At 39.3% G+C, this 21,414-nt stretch overlaps 2 protein-coding genes across 4 annotated transcripts in view; both read right to left on the bottom strand.

The window, feature by feature from the left end:
• The window catches only part of LOC122981346 (nuclear factor 7, ovary-like), a 504,535-nt gene that overhangs the window by 29,093 nt on the left and 454,028 nt on the right, over nucleotides 1-21,414 (bottom strand). The gene's annotated exons all lie outside the window — the stretch shown is intronic.
• The window catches only part of LOC122981338 (E3 ubiquitin-protein ligase RNF123), a 147,791-nt gene that overhangs the window by 2,982 nt on the left and 123,395 nt on the right, over nucleotides 1-21,414 (bottom strand). For 2 of the 3 annotated variants that reach the window (XM_044350020.1, XM_044350021.1), the window contains exons 38-39: nucleotides 18,008-18,102; nucleotides 992-1,077 (exon numbers count right to left, since the gene is read on the bottom strand). In XM_044350020.1, the coding sequence (XP_044205955.1) occupies nucleotides 992-1,077; nucleotides 18,008-18,102 (181 nt within the window). Of the gene's footprint in view, nucleotides 1-990; nucleotides 1,078-18,007; nucleotides 18,103-21,414 lie in introns of those variants that run through there. The other variant, XM_044350023.1, reaches the window with a different exon arrangement.

Raw genomic sequence — 21,414 nt, 5'->3', positions numbered from 1 at the left:
TTTACTATTTTAACAACGTGGGTGCTTGGCGGGAAAATGACGAGTGCTTGGCGCCGCTCTGCGCCGGGCGTCAGAGACATAGAGAGTCTGATGGTGTCTCAGTGGAGTCTGAACGCTGAGCAGCATCATTTGTGTGCAGTAACAAACGAAATTTAACAAATTAAAGTGAAAGAATTATTTTATTAAAATTTAAATTATATTTGATTTATTGCTAAAATACCAAACTTACTCGGTTGTCATGGTGATTATGGGCAACGCCAGGATTTAAAAACACTGTTCTTATAGAGAAACGTGCACTTTGTGTTACACCATGTTATAATGAAGTATTGATTGTTAACACAACCAATCAATTATGGAAATATCATCCTGAGTAGAGCTGAAGGCTGAATACTATACTACCATATAATAACAGATACAGAAATCTCTCCGTGAGTGACCTTCATCAGTCCAACCATCATCACACCTGCACCACTGTCCTGGAGACATAGACAAAACGTCTCTAAAGCCTCTGACCTCTGACCTCTGACCTGTGGAGGAGGGGAGTGAAAACACTATTCTCCACCCAGGATGGATAATAAATTGATTTAAATAATGTTTGAATGATTGTAATATAAGATCCCAGCGTGGAAGAGAAATGTGTTTTATGTTGTATGTGCAGCAAACATCTCGCAGCCTTCAATAAACTCACTGTAACCAGTTCTTGCTTGACAATTTCCTTCCTGAAAAAATGTCTTCTAATGATCAAGTTACTGCATGAAAGAAAAATACTTTTGATCATACTTGAAAAAAAAAGACTTTCTGACTGGATTTGATTCAGACAAACAGAGTTTGTGCAGCTCAGAGATCAAAGGTCTGACAGCTGCAGCAGCCGCGAGCAGCTGGAATGAACTCAAACAAACGTTTCCTCCATGTTCTCAGTCAGGAGGCAGGAGGACGGTGGAGATGAAACACGTGTGTGTGTGTGTGTGTGTGTGTGTGTGTGTTGACTCACTTGCAGGACTTGTGGGAACAAGGCTTGAAAATGGCGGAGATGGAGTGAGCGTAGCAGATGGGGCAGAGGTCTTCTTCACTGGTTGGCTACAAGCAGAAAGAAGAAGAAGAAGAAGAAAACAGGTTATTGTGAACTGTTGGACATCTCAGGTCACAGCTGCTCTGATGTTAGTGTAAGGTTTAAAAGTGGAGTTAATTTATACATTCAAGTTAATTCACAAAATATGTATTTACAATGTTTACACAGTTAATTATTTATATATCGATGCTGTATTATTTATATATTTACAGGTTCAAATATTTGCATCAGCATCCTGTGAAGGTTGAAACAGTATTGAATCTGCTTCTGTGGTTTTACCTCATTACAGTTGGATCTGCCTCAGTCTAGCCTATGATTGGATGGTTTAGTCACATGTGCCAAAAAGACGAGGAAGTGTTGTTGTTATGTCTCTGAGTAAAGTGCTGCTTAAAAAGTCACCTGTCTCCATCCTGCTATTTTCTCTCATGAAGAGTGTCAAATTACCACCTACCGAACCCTCACGTTACATTAGTTTGGATCGACAGACGACACTGACGGAGCTTCTTCAACCAGCTGAGAGTTCGTGTGAGTTCCTGATGGAGACGTTAACACCGTTAAAGATGAAACTTTAATTTATTTCTTTATCAAATGTTTGATTTTCTTTCTCTGTTGTCAAACTGGGGACAAACTTTCTAAGATTTTTGGTCACATATTTATCTCATATTTGAAAAACAGAGGTGGATGTTTTGTTATAAAAAATATTGTCTAACAGACTTTAAAGACATATTTGTGGCTCACTGTATATGACTGAATCTCTGTTTTTGTTGTTGTGTTTGTTTGTTTGTTGCCTGGCGAGGAGGGAATGTTGGACTACTTTGCTTCCAGTTTCATGAAATGGAAAATAATAAAGAGACGTTTCTTCTCTTTACAGCTCAGTCAGCTTTTTCCTCCGTTTCTGTCACAACACAAACCTTTCTTCTTCTTCTTTGGTTTATTAACTGGTACCAATATTCTAAATATGAGGCTACAGCCAGCAGCTGGTTAGCTTCACTTAGCTTAGCATGGCTCTGTCCAAAGGAAACACATCACAGACACATTTAAATTCATCTGTACAGCTGCGTTCAGACTGTCTCAGCGTCAGTGGAGAGATGATTTGTAATCAGGCTCATCGTTAGTGGATCATTACAGACTGTTTCTCAGTCAACTCGCTGTCAACTTCCTGTCATTTAAATCCCGTCCGGAGTGACGTCCTTGCATTTTAAAGTGGATCTCTGACTTTTTTTTTCCTTCTGCAGCATTTTATCTGCTCAGAGTGAAATTTGACTTTTGTGTGAAAATGTTTTTGCTGATCTGACAGACGGAAACACGCTGACAGCGACGGATCGGCCTGTTTGAACCAATATGACACAAACAAATAAAAGACCCATCAAAGCTGATCAGATGGTCTGTTGTAGGTCGGAGCTGCTGTTCTTTCACATGTTTTTACACCTGATTTGTTCACATTTAGTCAAACAGTCTCCATTAAAGTCCTGTGAATCAGCTGTTTGCAGCTTCCTGTCTGCAGTGTAACGTGATGTTTACTGTCACACTGAAGGAAACGTGGAGGTTTATCGGTGATGGACATCAGTGATAATGATCCTCAGGAAGTGTAATTCACACTGAATTATATCAACATGTGTTTTTTGATTTGAGTCGTTACTCCGAGAAGGAGGACGAGTTCTGACTTGATCTATCTACAGACCAGATCCTTTCAAAATAAAATGCCGTCAGGAAGCAGGAGTTCAATATTTAACTCCTCTTATTCTCAGATACCAGTAATGCAGAATCATCAGCTGACAACACAGCTTACATTTCACATCAGCTGGTGGATCATTTATAAGAAATAAAAGAGGCTCTAAAATAGAGCCTTGTGGGACGCCACGTATGACGAACCTGTAAACAAACCTGTAAACAAACCTGTAAACAAACCTGTAAACAAACCTGCTGGTATTGAAACATTAGTCACATGGAAGTTTCAGGATCTCTGCCCTTGTAGAGCAACACCATAACTGACTTTCCTGTCAGCATCTCCAGCCCCAGTGCATCATGGGACATCTGTGTTAACACACCAGGGGTGTCAGAGGGGAAACACACGTCAGCGCCACCATCACACCCGCTCTTCACACGTTCACTTTTCATGCCGTCATACGTTTTTAACTTTGAAACCTTTCGTCACTTCTCTCTCCTCCACCCTGCTGTGCCCCCCCCCCACCCCCACCCCTCTTCTTCTTCTCCTCTTCCTCTCCACTCGTCTTTTTTCTAACTTTGGATCCAACCCTCTCTCTGTCTTTCCCTTCACAGCATGTTGCCTCCAACCAATCAACACCTGGGTCCTCCTCCTCCTCCTCCTCTTCTTCCTCTTCCTCTTCATTTTGTCCCCCCCCTCTGTGTCTTCACCCCCCCGCTGTACGCGAGCTGTCAGGCTGCTGCAGAGCACCGTTACACCAGAAAGTACAAAAAGCTGAAAGCATTTGTGATGCAAATGTGAAACGATCATGTTTTAATGAAGAATGTGAAAAATATAATAACATTTAGGATTCAACTCATTTTACGGTTCTGTAATTTCCTACTAATTTTCTGATAATATTCTAATCATTTTCCTTCAGTTATTATGTTATTTGGCATTAATTAAACTCCAATATGTATTCGTTAGTCATTATAGGATTTATAGAAACTGCAGATTACAGTTTATTTAGGTATTCATTTATTTTGAAATGTTCTTTTTTAATGTGTTAATATACTTCAGTTCATTTTATTTTCATTTATTTATTCATCTTTTTTTATAAAGTTTGTTTTATTTCTCAAGTTTTACACTTTGCTGTTATTGAAAAATGTTTTATTAGACTTCAGACTGAACGAGCTCAGCGAATAATCATCGTTTGTTGTCATTAAAGCACAAAAGGACTAAGAAATAAAAAAACTAATGTTCTATTTCTTTGATCTGAGTGGGACTGTCTGCTGCGGTTCTGCAGTGTTTCTTCGTCTTCCTGTCATGTCGTTAGCGTAGCCTTTGCCACCTCTGCCTTCGACCTTCTCCACTTTCATTCCTTCATCAATTCTCATTTCTTTTCTCTGTTTTCCTCTCACCTCTCACCTCACCTCCACTAATCCCCCTGCATAACAGAAAGAAATCAATGCTCTTCCTCTTCTTCCTCCCACTTCCCCTCTGTGTTGATTGTTCATTTGAGTCTCGGTGGCTCTCAGCAGCTGCACCTTTGACACCTCGTTCGCTGCCGTCTGTCCTTTTTTATTTCAGCCTTCAGCTTTTTCTTTAACTCCCTCGTTTCACATCGACACTCGAGGCTTTCAGCTGACAGCTTCAGGCGGAGCGGCTAATCGTTTAGTGTCTCGCAGCGGTTCGACTATTGATGAAGAAATTATCTGCTGTCAGAGACAGTGTGAGCTTTGTTTCCAAAAATCAAATCCAATCTGTGACTCTCCTTCATCTCTCCTGTAGCTGTTGAGAGTTTATTAACTGAAGAAGACTTCAGTAGGTCTGGATTTAAGGAGGATTATTCAGGATGCACATCACAGATGATGATGATGATGATGATGATGATGATGATGATGATGATGATGATGATGATGTGCCCGGGAAGTCACACCGTCTCTAAAAATATGTGTTTCATGTCTGTGAGTTATGACTCAAAGGAGTTGAATTTTTGAGGCTCACGTTTCTCACTCGCCAACATCTTTAAACACTTTGAACGTGCAGCGACGTTCTCATCACAGTCAGATGTATAAATGTGTAGCAGAGCAGTCAGCTGAGTTCAGGAATAAAATAAATATCACAACAAAATCTGTCTGATGCGGCGCAGAGACGGAACAGCAGAGACTCGAGAGGAGGTCGGTATTAATGTGTGTTTGTGCCAAAAAAAAAAAAAAAAAAACGGCGTCATGATGGCAGACGCTCAGAGAGTCGGAGGGTCCGCGGGAGGACGACGGGGGGGGGGGGGGGGGGGGGGGTCATGTGATCGGTGCAGGCATGAAAAAGGAAAATGTGTCTGGTCTCGGGTGAGATGAAGGATGCCAAAAATAAAGAAGCACGGCGGCTTTACGAAGAAGAGAAGGGCAAACATCAACAGCACGGGGTGAAGAAGAAAAAAAAAAACGCAGGCGGGGACAGATGACACAGAATTATAAAGATAAGACGAAGAGGATTAAAAGAGAGAATAAGTTACAAACTAATGAAGCAGAACAACAGACGGAGGGATGAGACTAACAGCTGCATTATCTGTTCGTCTGTCATTTCAAAATACACTCGTTTAGTAGATATTAAGTTTTTAAAAAATGTCATTAATGACATTTTTAGATGTCTGGTTTTGTCTGACCAACAGTCCAAAACTCAAATATATTCAGTTAACGATGACATAAAACAGAAAATCTACAAATGATCCCAACTGAACCAGTTAGTCTAGTAACAGCCAATAATAATTATTAAACGGTCAAACCATATGAGAGTCCAGCAGCTGTTTCTGTTTTGTCATTTTTAGCGTTTTAAACCTTCCATCTGCGAGGTGACCTGTCTACAGCGGTCTGCCATCATTGCAGAAAGGAACAGATGTTTGGTGGAAAGGTCGCAGGATGCTCGGTCAGTGATGTGTGGAGGGAAGATAAGACAGAACAAAAGCATGAGAACGTCTTCATTCCTGTAATCCTGAATATGAAAGCGTGTTTAAATGGCTGACTAAATCCCTCAAACTCTGCCTTTTTCTTTCTTCTTTTTTCTTATGTTTAAATAAAAATCATCCGTCTACCTGTAGAGTTGTGAGGAGATATTTGAGGTGTCCGATGTCAGCGACTCACAGTCTCTGATCAGCTGTGTTAAAAAATATCTGGTTCTTTGATTTTAAAAAAAAACTGAAGGGGAGACGTTAACTACGACTCCCATGGTGCATTTCAGCAAGAAACAGCCAATCACCAACCTTGAAATCCTGTCATGTCTCATTACACTGTTAAGAAAACTGATTTTACAATAATTTCTGTCACTTATATAACTTCTCATTACATTATCCAGGAGAGTCCTGAGTTTCTATGTTCAGTAACCAAACAGTCCAAGATGGCAGCCGAGTCAGTCCGTTGTCTGTGTGTCAGTACCATGGATGTATAATAAGAGCTGATAGGGCGCCGCCGCTCTGCCTTACAGCTAATTTTTCCCCAGTGGTCACTCGCGGTATTGCAGAGAAAAATCCTCCTGCAGCCCAAAGAGGATTTCCCCCATAGACCACCATCGTAGAAGAGACGCCTGTTGACAGGACGCCTCGAACTGCAAACAACGTCAATTATGACTCTTTCTGTTATGAACTTTTGATCCATGAAGGTTTTATGTTTGTAAAACTTTCCTCAAGCCGAGAAAAGTGTATTAAAATCCGTGATGTCATCACAATGTAAAGTCTATGGGCCAAGCGGGAACTCGTGGGCGGGGCCAGCAGGGGAAACACTACGGAGGCAAACCTGGAAGCAAGAAACTTTTTTTGGCGTATGCACCAGGCGAGCAGTTCCTATAGGACTGAAGGGGCGCCATTTTTAGTCCAGTATCCAGCTCTTCCATGCTCAGTACCTGAACTCTCAGTTTTTATGTTTGTATGTGTGATATTTTATGTCATTTGTTCCAAGAACATCTTCCCTTCAGTCTGGGATCTCTAGATGATACATTTTTATTAGATGTTGTTTTTATTGCCACAGAACTCTAAATCTGGACTTTTTGAGGCCCAGACTCACCTGGAATCCACCTGCTGGAGCACAGCACCAAAGGGGGACCAGAGCAGCACTCTACAGATCCTCTAAGTGGTTCGGTGGTAGACTCTAACTATCCTATCTGCACTCACAGTGGATTACCTGCTTTATTTCCACCCTGAATTAAAGACCCCCCTCCTGCTGCCTCGTAGCACGCTGACTGTGAATATCAGGACCCTGGCTGAGGTGGACTGACTGTGTTCCTCCTGGTCTACAGATCTGACCACCTCCACCTGGTTTGTTCTCAACACAACAGCATTTAAATTGGCATCATGTATTTCTTTATGTTCCTGACGCTTATTCAGTGTAACTTTGGATTAAATGAACTAAATGGGCACAACAGGGAGAGTGAATTCACCTTGTTACACTCCAGACGAGGACTGTTTAGTCTTATCATCAATCAGTCCACTTCATCAACTGGAGATTTCCCATTTTCAAGTTCAAGTCAACAAGATCCTCTATCTTCAGAGTCTAATGCTGTTAGAGGACTATTTTATCATCTCGGAGGACTCTTTCTGGCAGTTTGTAGGCGACGGCGGTCCTCGTAAATCATTTCCTGTCAAACTGAAATTGCAGTATATGGTTATGCTTTTAGTGATGTTATCTGGAAATGTTCAGCCCAACGCCGGGCCGACCACCTCTGTGCAATGTTTACCCACTCGATTAAAAATAGAACAGGCCTTATACACTTAAATGTTAGAAGTCTTGTTCCTAAAATGGTTATGATCGAGATCTGAGCAAATACAACCAACGCTCACACATAATGGTTCCATCCGAAACTTGGTTCAACAAATTAGTCACTGATGACTTAATTTTCATTGCTGGTTACACAGTCTATAGAACTGATCAGGCAGGTAAAGGAGGTGGGGTTGCCATGTTTGTCAAATCCAAGATAATTATCTCTGTAACTCTGTTAATTACTAAAGCTAAACAGTTTGAGGTCCTGGCCATCAAAGCGGGTGTATCTGCTATAGACCCCCGTCTGCCTCAAAGGACGCTTTCAAATCTATTTCAGATATTTCACATGAATTAAAGGATTCTGAATTTGTCCTTATGAGTGATGTAAACTGGGACTGGGACATGGACAACAGACTGTTTTAAAGACCTGTGTAACTCCTTAAACCTTGAGGAACTCATTAATGCACCAACAAGACCAAATCCTAAAGCACAAAATAAATCTACCTCGCTTGATTTAATCATGTCAAATACATAAATACACCTCAAGTATTCCTGTCAGGAATATAAAAGTCCACAAGATAAAACTGATATCATTATTAAAAGATATTTTAAAAGCTTTGCAGAGCAGGCTTTCCTACATGATTTGTATTACAGGGATCTTAGCAGAGTCTGATTCAGGATGTTGAACTGGTACGGGATGTTCCAGTCTATCTCTAATAAACATGTTCCCATTAAGACGTTTATGACAGGGACAATCTCTAAGGTGAAACAGCTAGCCTGCCTCTATCTACAGGTAAGAGTCCACCTGCAGAACCTTGTTACATCTCATTTGTTTGATCCATGAAAAAACCAAAGTGTTAAAACAACAATTCACAATTTTTACCTTGCGGCAGAGCAAGGCTAGCTGTTCTTTATGCTAATCTATGCTAACTGGCTAGTCGCTGTAGCTTCATATTTAGTGTACAGACATGAGAGAGGAATCAATCTGAACACCTGACTCACAGCAAGATCATGAATAAGCGTTTTTCCCATATTCCTTCATATTCCAGACAGTCCAGTTTCAGATTAAAGTCCGTTTCTTAAAACTAATCCTTCTTGACTTTCATAGAAAACATGAAACTCACACACACACACACACACACACACTCACTTTTGGGGACATAACACAGACTTGCATTAATTTCCTGGAGACTTAACCTATCCGTAACCACTAACCTAAAAATCAGCTTTTTCCCAATTGGGGCCACAGCTTTTGTCCCCAATTATACAAGCTGTCGCTGATCAACGGGACTGAGATTTGTCCCCAAAAGTAGCCTATGACAGACCCACACACACACACACACACACACTGCGGTACAGTGTGATAATGAAAGGTCATGTGGATCTGCAGAGTCAGGGCTCACTTCCTCTCCTGGTTGTGGAGATAAGGAGAAAATGAGATTGTTTGAGCAGAGTAGTGACTCAGGATCTCAGGACTGATAGCTTTGGAAGGACTGTCGTCCACCACCGCAGCATATAAATGTAAATGGGATTAAAAACCATCTTCTAGTGTCTAACATGGTGCGCATTTAAAACCCTACAGTGGTGGAAGAAGTACGCAGATCCTTTACTTGAGTAAAAATACAAATACAACAATGTAAAAATACTCAACTGTAAGTAAAATTTCTGCAAAGTACATAAGTATTATGAGCTTGATGTAGTTAAAGTATTGCAGTAAAAGTACATAAGTATTATGAGCTTGATGTAGTTAAAGTATTGCAGTAAAAGTACATAAGTATTATGAGCTTGATGTAGTTAAAGTATTGCAGTAAAAGTACATAAGTATTATGAGCTTGATGTAGTTAAAGTATTACAGTAAAAGTACATAAGTATTATGAACTTGATGTAGTTAAAGTATTGCAGTAAAAGTACATAAGTATTATGAGCTTGATGTAGTTAAAGTATTGCAGTAAAAGTACATAAGTATTATGAGCTTGATGTAGTTAAAGTATTGCAGTAAAAGTAGTGGTTTGGTCCCTCTGACTGATATATTATTATATATGACATCATTAGATTATTAATAGTGAAGCATCAGTGTTAGAGCAGCATGTTACTGTTGTAGCTGCTGGAGGTGGAGCTAGTTTACACTACTTTATATACAGTTAGCTAGTTTAGTCCAGTGGTTCCCAACCTAGGGGTCGGGGCCCTCCAAAGGGTCAGCAGATAAATCTGAGGGGTGGTGAGATGATTAATGGGAGAGGAAAGAAGAAAAAACAAAGTTCTGATACACAAATCTGTTTTCAGTTTTTGGACTTTTTCTCTAATCTTTGATTTTTGCTGAAATATTGGATCATTTGAACATTTATTGAAATGAAAGCATGTGAGAAGTTTAGAGGGAAAAATCACTATTTGGTGGAGCTGTTAACAACTCATAGACATGTGAAATGTGACCCCGACTACACACTGCTTTTTGTAAGACGTCAAAAGACAAAAAGGTTGGAAACCACTGGTTTCATCTTTAACAATGTGTTGTATTTTAAAAGCTTGTTATATTATCCATTGTGTCAAATCTTCATCTGAAAAGTAACTAAAGCTGTCAAATAAATGTAGTGGAGTAGAAAGTACAATATTTCCCTCTGAAATGTAGAAAGTAGCATCACATGGAAATACTCAAGTAAAGTACAAATACCTCAACATTATACAGTACCTGAGTAAATATACTTTCCACCACTGGAACCCTTCTTACTGTATGTAATTATCAGCTTCATGCAGCTAAACTACACAAATCTGTTTTCAGTTTTTGGACTAAAGGTCCCTCTGACATACAGAGTAGTGGAAGTTTAAAGTAGCAGGAATGTAAAGTTCTAGTTTAGGACTCAACATGTTACACGTCTGAGAAGAAGAGACATAAAGGATGTAGTTAACAGTGGAGTATCAGGAGGTGACTGAACACGTTAAAACCTGTTTTTCTGGTGTCATGTTGAGATGTGGAGGTGATGAAACCTGAACGCTGCTCTGAACAGGAGGTGAAAATCAGAGCTGACGCTTCACTAATGGCCTTCTGACTGTGAACCGTCACACACAACAGCCGACACATGCACGTCTCCGTCTCCATCTATCAGTTCACTGACGGGAGACTGTTACTGTACATTACAGCGATATTCAGACCTGACAGCACATTTAGGGAAAAGGCCAAATGCTCCTGCTGAGTGAAAGGACGAGGTGTGACAGGCATCATGCATCCAGTTTAATGACAACAGCCCTGCAGTGAATTCTGCTATTTAGACATTTGAAATTCATATTTAGTATTTTTGTCAGTGATAAGAAGCTCTCTGTGCATCTTCCAGCAGCTGAATCAGCAGAGAGAAACCATCTGCAGCCTTTCAGTGTAAAATGTCTCTTAGATATAAGATTTTGTTAAAGCTTCATTCTCCTCGTACACACTGCAACACCAGACTCCTTCCAACGTTTTAACATGTAATAAAAAGATGTGTTTTTACCCGGCGTAGTGCTCTACAAGCTGCACTAACAATTTTATCTTTATGCACAAAATATATTCATTTTAGTCTTAAATTGAATCCCAGTGTAGGTCAAACATTGTGACCAACATTTCAAACTGAATTTAAAGGATGAGGGTTAATAAGTATTGATGTTAATTGATGCAGTCTGAACCCGAGTCGCTCTCAGCTGTAAAGATCAACACATTTATCAGAAAGGTCGACACACTGAAAATCATCAGACACCAGCTGACTGCTGCTTGTTTTACAACACGTACAAACACATATAATCCCCTCTCTTCCTCTGTTTAGAGCAGAACCCTCGCAGCTTTAGAGCCCGGCTCTCTCTCCAGGCTCTCTCTCTCCAGGCTCTGTGGATCCGGTTGCCCGGACATCTCAAACTGTTGTCTTGGCAAACGTAAGCAAACAAGAAAAGTGTCGGCTGGGTTTATGGAAACATTGAGAGAAGGAGAGCCATCAGACGGCAGCACCAGACCAGCCGGACAGCTTTTCAAACAGCCTAATGATTTAACAACAGCTGAGGGTGGCATCTGCAGGGACACGTACAGGACCAGCTCCCGTCCACACAGCCAGACTCCTCTTTCCATTAACACATGTAGAGCTGCACAACTAGTCGATTCATGGATGGACTAGTTTAATACTCAAATCATCATGATCTTTTTAAGGAAAAATACCATAAATTTGCTGGTTCCAGCTTCTTAAATGTGATGATCTGAAGCTTTTCTGTGTCACACATGACAGTAAACTGATTATCTTTAGATTTTGGACTGTTGATCCGACAAAACAACTGTTCACTACTAAACATCACATCTCTTTCATTACTAACAAAAAGTTCCAGGAACTACAGAACCAAAGGAACTAACCTCATTCCTGTTTGTGTTTCTACTGCACCTGAAGACCCAGGTAGATTAGAGAAATTACACTCTGTGTGAAAATCAACTGGCTTGGAGCGAATAAACGAGGCTACGCTAAGCATAGTTTCATCAGAAGTTGGTGGTCTAGACTACGTCATGTGTGTTTCATGTTGACGGCAGAAACAGCTGATCAGTCATGTGAGCGTTTCACATTCAGCACATTAAGTCAAAAACAACCTCAGAAAGCATAAAAACTTTTTTGTGACACTGAGGAAGTTTTTTTTTTAAATTTTGCTGTTTCCTTGAAACTTTTCTAATGCTCATAAAAATACGTTGATGGAAACACGACTACAGACACTTCTGAGACTTAAGCCTTGGATTTCATCTCCTTTCATTGCTTAAACGTTGTTTCTTCATTCTCTGGTTAACATGTGTAACTCTAATTATAGGTAAAAATCCAGTACATACATGAAATACAGTATGATGTGACTCGCTTTAGAAAACGACAGGAATTTTCTGAAATATCTTTGTTGGTTCAATATTTATGTTTTAACAGCCTTTAACAAATGTCGTTACCCATAAGTCCCGGAGGCTCGCAGGCTAAACATCTGTGGTTCAGGAGGTAGAGCAGGTCATCCACTAATCCTGGTTCCTCCAGTCCACATAGTGAAGTGTCTTTGGACAAGATACTGAACCCTGATTGCTCCTGATGGCTGTGACATCAGTGTGTGAATGTGTGTGAACGGGTAGTTTCAGCACATGAATGTGTGTAAAAACAGTTTGGAAGACTATAAAGGCGTAATAATACAAGTACAGTTCATTTACTGTTTAGTCAGATGTAAATGTCTGACAGCAGTGGTCTGACATCATGAAAGTAAACTCCAAGAACACAAAGACCGATGAAAGAAAAGCTGAACTAATTTCCCAAATATATTGTTTAAAAAAATGTACTCTAGTATTCTTCCTGAAAGTATTCTTTTAGGAATGTCTGCAAGAGTTTTTACTTTACTGACATGTTCCCTTCAATCACACACTAATACAGACCCTCCGTCTCTTCTTCCCTCGCATGATAAAAGGTCGATGGATTGTCATGAAAAATGGAGGAACTCTTTTAGTTCCACTGATAAATGTTTAACAGTCAGATGAGGAGAGGGACGGCTGGTTCGCTCCGTCTCTCTATAAACATTTATGTCAACTTTTATTGCTGGTTGCAGTTTCTCAAATGTGTTGATTTGAAGCTTTTCTGTGTTTTATATAAACTGAATATGTTTAGATGTTGGACTGTTGATCAGACAAAACAAGACGTTTGAGGACATCATCTTCAATCAACACCTTAAAGGGTAAAAATCATTTCTGTTATTTATTTCCTGTTCTGATGTCAGATGTTAAACATGGCCGAAGTTCAGAGACTTGAGGTGAACGTATGTAGAAAACAAGTCAAGCCTGCAAGTCAAAAGTCAGGCGACTTTTTTCTCGTATTACTCTGATGTTTTCTCGTAATATTGTAATTTTTCTGGTAGTTTGCCAAATTTTTCATGTAATGTTACAACTTTTCTTCTTAAAATGTTTGTATTTTTTCAAGTAATATTTTTACAACTTTTTCTTCTTGTATTATTATGACTTTTGTTCTAGTAATATGTCGGCTCATCACATGTACTCATAAACATCTGTCCTATTAAACACTAATGCAGATCTGATTCAGCTCCAACATGTACGGATGGATTTGAGAAGTGAAATCCTGCTACTATAGTTTGTTTACGTAGCCTCCGGAGCCGGAGGAAGCTTCCTGAAGCTGACCAATCAGAACAGAGTGGGCTCATCAGGAGGCGGGCCTTAAAGAGACAGGAGCTAAAACGGCCTGTTTCAGACAGAGGCTGAACTGAGGGGCTGCATAAAGGACCAGTAGAAGATAAATAAGGAGTTTTTAACTGGAAATCATGCAAAGATATTCCAGTAGAGCTCCAGAATATAAATATACACCTGGAAATGTGCAGAATATGTGTCCTTTTTAATCAATAATGAAAGTAATTGTTAGTTTCAGCTCTAAACCACACAGCCAAATCAATGCAAAAACAAAATGAAGGAAAATAGAGTTTAATTCAGATTCACTGGTCTCTATTCAAGAATAAAATGACTGCAAACTCAAAACCATTAACTGCTTCTTACTCAGAGTGATTGGACTTTCCACTCATGTGACAAATGCTTACATTAGAGAGAATGTCATTTCCTTTTTCAAGTACGAGCAGGGAGCAGAGAGCATTTCCTCTCTGCAAGGCACCCATTAGTGGGTTTGTGGAAGTGGACCTCAGGCTGTTATTCTCTTTCCATTACTCTCTTTCTTTTCCTCTCCTCACACGAGAGGGTCTGGCTGGAGGTCTCCTCTGAGGGGACGGTTCAGGTGCAGGCTCTGTTCTCAGGACAGGAAATAACATGTTGGGGATTTTTTTAGTCTGCACTAAAAACCGTAGAGGATGCGAGACATGCCCACGGTTGCTTTCAAGAAGCATACATAGTGGTGACAACGTGACTGTGACTTGTTTAGTTTATAGTAATTAAATAAGGCATTTCATGTTTAGTTGTTTTAATAGTAGCTATATCAATGAAATGTTAAAAAAACAGTGTAATGTATTGTTGTGAGTTGTGCTCTATGCAACTTCTGTAGGTTTCCATGGTTAGCCTCAGTGTTCCTCCAAAGTTACTGTACTGCATCAATGTTAGCAGAGTTAGCTGTAGGCTAAGTGCTAATAAAGTATCAATGCTAGCAGAGTTAGCTGTAGGTTAAGCGCCAATAAAGCATCAATTCTAGCACAGTTAGCTGTAGGCTAAGTGCCAATAAAGCATCAATTCTAGCACAGTTATCTGTAGGCTAAGTGCCAATAAAGCATCAATGCTAGCACAGTTAGCTGTAGGCTAAGTGCCAATAAAGCATCAATGCGAGCACAATTAGCTGTAAGCTAAGTGCCGATAAAGCATCAATGCTGGCACAGTTAGCTGTAGGCTAAGTGCCAAAAAGCATCAATGTTAGCAGAGTTAGCTGTAGGCTAAGTCCCAATAAAGCATCAATGTTAGCAGAGTTAGCTGTAGGCTAAGTGCCAATAAAGCATCAATGCTAGCATAGTTAGCTGTAGGCTAAGTGCCAATAAAGCATCAATGCTAGCATAGTTAGCTGTAGGCTAAGTGCCATACAGCATCAATGTTAGCATAGTTAGCTATAGGCTAAGTGCCAATAAAGCATCATGACTCAGCGGTGACTCTGACACACTCGGTATCTTACACGTAGTATTTACAGAAAATGTGAGAATTTACGGGACACCTGGTAATGGTATTGCATAACTCACATTAGCATGTAAACATTAGCTACATCTTGGTATAAAAATAGTGGCTGCACTCTGACCTTTCAATTGACACCTCACTTGACCCAATAGGAGCTTCCATGTCCCCGCCTGCTATACCCAACGAGAGTCCGCGCTGGAAGGAGGTGCCTTCCCCTCTCCCCTTTCGTGTAAAGACTGAGCCAATAGGAACAGATTCTGCAGATGACTGATGCTTCAAATAGCCAATGAAATTCCAAAAATGACCATATGCTGCTTTATTGCTTTTTATAAACATGGACATTATGTAAATATAAAGATTTTGCTGTGATTTACTTTGTATATGAACTGCTTTTCCGCCATAGCACTTGTTTTGACTCTTTTCTAAGAATCAATGAGGTATAGGCTATATTTGTTTATGAATCAATCAATAAATATTGCTACACTGACAGAATAAATCAATACATTCAATATTTAATAATACTGCTATGTTGATAGCCTATAATTACTGAATCAATATGAATCTTTATATTGGCAGTCAATCACTGCATGGTATGTTGACAGATATATAATTGCTACATCTAAAGAACACACGACCCCCACGAAATGACTCCTTTCTCTCCTTTCTCTGTCCATTCGGTCTGATAACATTTGGAAAGTCTCAAAGAACTGGATGATTAAATTATTTTACCCACATCGAAGTTAGCAGAGAGCTAACTGGAACTTAACTGGCTCAGCTGGTGGACGTCTCTGGTGCTCAGTATTCATTCATCTCGCTGGAGCAGGAACGTCAAACCCAACATGAGATTAAAAACTCTGTGTACTGTGAAATACAGAGAGATTTATCTGGTGGTGATAGACTTCATCAGCATTGTGTGAACTCGTTCGGCAAGGGTTTGAATGTAACGGACGTTCGTTTATATGTAAAAGTTCTGCACTATAGCTTTAATAATATTGTTGTACAAGTTATTGTACTGGTTTGATAAACTGGTCCTTGAAGCATGATGAAGCAGAAAAGTGATTTACAAAACCACTCTCTTCTCTCCTCCTCCCTCTCTTTGTTCCTCATCAATAATAAATCTTTTCTCTGGCCGGTTCAGCTCTGTGGTGGTGGAGTCTACGGGATCAGGTTTCTGCGGAGAGGAGCAGGAAATGGCTTCCTCCGGTCCGTCAAGCTCCGCAGGTTCACCCTCAAGGACGACAGGATCAGCGTGTCCAAACTGACGACTTCATCAGGCAGCGACATTTTCAACTTCGTTTCCTGAAACCTCTCCGATTTGTTACTTAAAGGACGGTTCCCAGTGTTTCCAGTCTGTCTTTAAACCAGCAGTCAGGTGTCTGTAATCATTCCTCCTGTTCATACTGGATATTAAAAGATCCTTTAAATGTGTTTTCAATGGAAGTGATGGAGGATAAAATCCACAGTGTGTCCACACAGTCATTTAACAGCTGATGTGAAGCTGATATGAGGCTTCAGCTTCAACTGTGATCACAATGTTTTTTTGTCTGTTTGTCTGCTGATGTGTTTATGAAAGAAAGAGGAGAGATGCTGAGCACCAGCGATGTCATAAAATATTGAAAAAAGTTCATATTCATGGATTTTGTCCCTGCTGTTATTATTTTTTGTTCCTTGTCTGACTTTGATTTTGGGGATAATCATGTTCTCAGGTTTTTGAACTACAGTTCCCATAATGCTTTGAAGAACGTAAACAGGACGTCTCATTTACATTTAGTCAAATAGTCTCCAGTAAAAGTGTGAATCAGCTGTTAGCAGCGTAACAGGATGCACAGACAACTTAAAAATATGTTTCATGTCTGTATGTTCAGATCAAATTCAGTTCAGTGTAGACCTGCTCTATGTGAAAAATGCCCTGAGATAACTTTTATGATTTGGTGCTATATAAATAAAAAATTAATTGAATTGAATTGAATTTGACTGAGTTATGTCTCTGAGAAGAAGCACATACCATTTGAAATCACTGGGCTAATTAAAATAAAGTTTCTACTGCACTGAAAAACTGAAATATTTATATTTTTATCTCAAGTATCAACACTGGATTCTCACCGACAGTCTCTGCTACATAAACGTCTCAGCAACTCTCCAAACAGCAAATTCGATCAATTTGAACAGAGCCGCTGTGATTCATTATTGTGAATCAGTTGAGTCTGACTTTGGTGAACTTTGACTTCTCATGTTTTGTGAAGCAACATAAAATTAAGACTTATGTCTATGGATCTATTGCCCCAGTGCATGCTGGGAGGTTCCCAACACTTCAATCATATATCAAGTCTCATACTCATTTTGCCTTTATTTCAAACTCGGAGCGTACTGTTACTCAGACGACTTCATCCAGGATCAACTAATCAGTCCTCAAACTGCCTTCAAAGAACTACATCACCTGGATTAGTGAGTTAACAGGATTATTTGAGCTGGATAGCAGCATGTTGGTCTGAATTAAACCACATTTGAAGAGTGTAAGCTGTAAACACGGATGTAAAATTCATTCAACAAGTTTGTTTAACACAAGAAGAAACACTGAATTTAAACAGAACTCCACACGGAGCTTTAAACAAGTCTGTATACGAACTGTTCTTCCCACGATGTCTCTGAACTCAACTCTGACTCGTACTCGGGATGCAGTTCAGCCTCTCAGAGACGCTTTAGTACTCTGACTGCAGACTAACTGTCAGTCTGAGAAAAGTGTGAAACATGAGCTGTTCTAATTCCCGAAGCTGTCACAGTGCAAAAACATCACAACACATCCTGTATTCACCACCACCAACACTGACTCAGCACATCAGCTGGTGATGTTTCAGCATAAAAAAAGAGCAGGAAAACATCTGGAAGATCAGCAGGAAGTGTGTAGATGTTTCCAGACTTACAGCTGTGCTGGCTGCTGCCTGTTTGGATTCTTCTGTCAGAAACGCCAACATCAGCTCCACCTTCTGCTTCTCCTCCTCGCTGATGTAGTCCGTGTCTGTGGACAGAAAACACACACAAACACACACACGTTAATGTGACGTACTGCGTATGTATTTATACCACTGGTCTTTGTGTATGTGTCATTATTGGATGGGTTTATTATTAGTGGTGACTGTTGGTTGGTGAAACACTCGGATACGATGCTAACCCATCTGTTATCAAATATCTAAATAGCCTTTAGTTCCTGCAAATGTTGGAAGATAAACATAATTATTTGATAGAACGCTATATTACCTATCACCTATCTGCTGATGATAAAATCCTTTCAGAAAATATGAACATTAAAGTTCTCAAAACAACTCATTCTTTATTCCTGGAAAGTAAGAAAGAGATAAATGTTGAAGCCTGATGAATGAATCATCTGTTAAGTACAATTCAGGAAGTAAAAATGATGAAGATTTTGATTGATGGAACATTAAAATAATCTTTTTAAATTGTCAGAATAATGTTTGAAATCTATATTTTGTTGTCTTTGTTTAGTTTCTGTTGTGTATCTGTGAAGAATTTATCTACACATTGATTTATTCTTTTATTGTTTGCTTCAGACTTTGTTTGTCACTGCTTTGTAAAGTAAAACTCTGGTAAACATGAATAAACTAATAAAACAGCAGTCTGTGCTCAAGCTGATCATCATCATCATCATCATCATCATCATCACTGTGTAAGCTGATGCTGGACTGAACGACACGGCGCCTGCAGGCAACATCTGCCAATCACTACAGAGATCCTGTTACCGCTGAAAGGCCCAAAATAAACCACTAAAGTCAGAGGAGAAATATAATAAAGTGTGTCACTGTGATCATATTACGTTTGTCAGCCACAAATAATCTGACAAGCTTTGTTTATTTATTACACACTATCTGATTCTTCTCGTACTGCTGGACGTGTTCTACAGCTGCAGCGTCGCCAACGGAAACCAGAACGTGATTCATTTTCTATCCATCAACTAATCAGCTAATCTTTGCAGCTCTAAAGTCTAATAACTAACTATTATTATCTAACTAACTATTATTATCTAACTAAGATAGATAAATTACAGTAATAAATCATCATCATCAAACATTCTCATGTAAATAAATGTCTTGTGGTAGCTTTTAGCATGCTGTGATATGATGTAGCTGTGAATCAACCTATAAACAATTCCTGGAAACTTTTATGTGTCCGACAGAAATGTTACACATCACCGTTAATCAATAATGATGTTTTATGATGTAACAACGCTGTGGTTCAGGTCTGCTTAGGTTTAAAGATGATGGTTTGGGTTAAAATGATCACTTTAAGAGACTTAGGGGTTAGGGTTTAGGGTTTAGGGTTAGGGTTTAGGGTTTAGGGTTAGGGTTAGGGTTTAGGGTTTAGGGTTTAGGGTGGATGTTTGTCAGACTGCTGTGAGTCCTTCACTCTGTTTGTTATTTTATAAAACTGATCAGATATTTGATAAAATGCAGGTGAAGCTGATCACAAGCAGCAGATGATAATGAACAAAACACCACACAGGAAGTTCAAAGACAAAATGACAGTCAGCACACTTCCTGGCTGCTGAAACACATCTTTATATATAAAGCAAAGAATCTCTGTCTGTATCGATTCATTGTTTTAAGTTTAATTCTCTGATTCCAGCTTCTTAAATGTGAATATTTTCTGGTTTCTTTGGTTTGTGGACAAAACAACAAAACATTTGATGACGTCATCTTAGACTTTGGGAAACACTGATCAACATTTTTACAGTTTTCTGACATTTTTTGGACCAAAAAACTAATCAATTAATTGAGAAAATAATCAATAAATTACTTGATAATTGAAAGATCATTAGTTTCAGCCCTTCTGTGCTTTATACTTTAATCTTCATTTGATTCCTATTAGCTTCCATGAGATGGTCGCTAGTCTTCAGTATCAGTAAAACATAAAAAGACAAACAAGAAGAAAAACAACATAAAATATTCAAAATAAAAACAAAGATTTCAAACAGCAGTGACCAACAATCACAATGCTAACATGTTGATGTTTAGGTATAATGTTTCCTCATGTTAAACATGCTAACATTTGCTAATTAGCTGACTGTCATTAGTTTTGCAGATATTAAAAACAAATTATTGGACAAATTAAAAATGTTGACCAGATGGCAGCAGATGGAAAGTCAATCAAATCGATCAGTTATTGCGATTCATCCAGAGGCAACATGAATGTATCAAATTAATTTCATGATAATCCATCCAATAAAATAAAAAAACACAAATATGAACCTCATGGTGGCGCTAGCTACACTGGATTCAGACCTTCACTTTTTACACAATTTCTTGTGTTGTACATCTAATTTTAAATGGATGAAAATTGAAATTTCTGTCCATCAATCTACATTCAATTGTGTTGTAATATTAACATTACTACTGGTATATATGTGTGTGTGAGTGCGGGTGTATGTGTGTGTGCTTTTACTTGTGTTAACGTGTGCCTCTTTTTTCTTCCTTCTGTTTTCATTCTTATTGACTTGTTAAGTGTTCAGAGACTCTCTGAGCGATGTGCACTTTGATCAATGTGATTTTAAATCATTGGTTTTATTATTGTGTGGACTCCGAGAAGACCAGCTGATTGGAATCCAAATAAAGAATAAAGACTACAGAAAACAGTTCTTATCATACAGTCTGTTGGTGGTCAGGTTCCATCAGATGACAGAGCCAAAGAGTAAGAATATGGCGATAAGATAGTAACCTGCCACTGAGCATGTGCAGGAACATGATTCTGTTTACAGCTTCGCTAGCTTGTGATCTGCAGCACAACAAGCTGGTGAAGCTGTAAACAGAACCGTGTTCCTGCACATGCTCAGTAGCGTCTGTCTTACACAGAACTACTCTGCTGAGACTGAAAACATGATGCTGTTATTAGTCTCTGGAGCCGTTTCTAAACAAACTAACGTGACCAAACTCTTCATGATGAAGGAACATGTCACCCAGTGCAGTGATGAGACTCACTGACATGTTTTTAATAGTTTCTGGACAACAACAGAGGTCTACTTCCTCCACCTCTCAATACAACTCCAGACAGTTTGATAAATGGGAGCCACAGAGAGTCATTTAGAGTGAAAGTGATTATCAAATCCAGAAACAGATTCAGCAGCCTGAGAGCTGGACTGTTGTTGCAGGATGTTAGCCGTGCAGTAAAACCCACAGTTCTGTTTATTCACAGCAGTCATGATGCAATGTTTCTGTAATAAATCTTCACTTTCTCAAGTTTGTTCTTGTCTGTTAAGTCTTGATCTGATGTGTTCTCTGCTCTTTGTGATGAGGAACGCTGTTTTTACTGACAGATGTGA

Source organism: Thunnus albacares, chromosome 4 (genome assembly GCF_914725855.1).
Source record: "Thunnus albacares chromosome 4, fThuAlb1.1, whole genome shotgun sequence".
In the NCBI taxonomy this organism is placed as follows: domain Eukaryota; kingdom Metazoa; phylum Chordata; class Actinopteri; order Scombriformes; family Scombridae; genus Thunnus; species Thunnus albacares.
The sequence above is the reverse complement of the archived record's forward strand: the minus strand, read 5'-3'. Positions and strand labels throughout refer to the sequence as shown.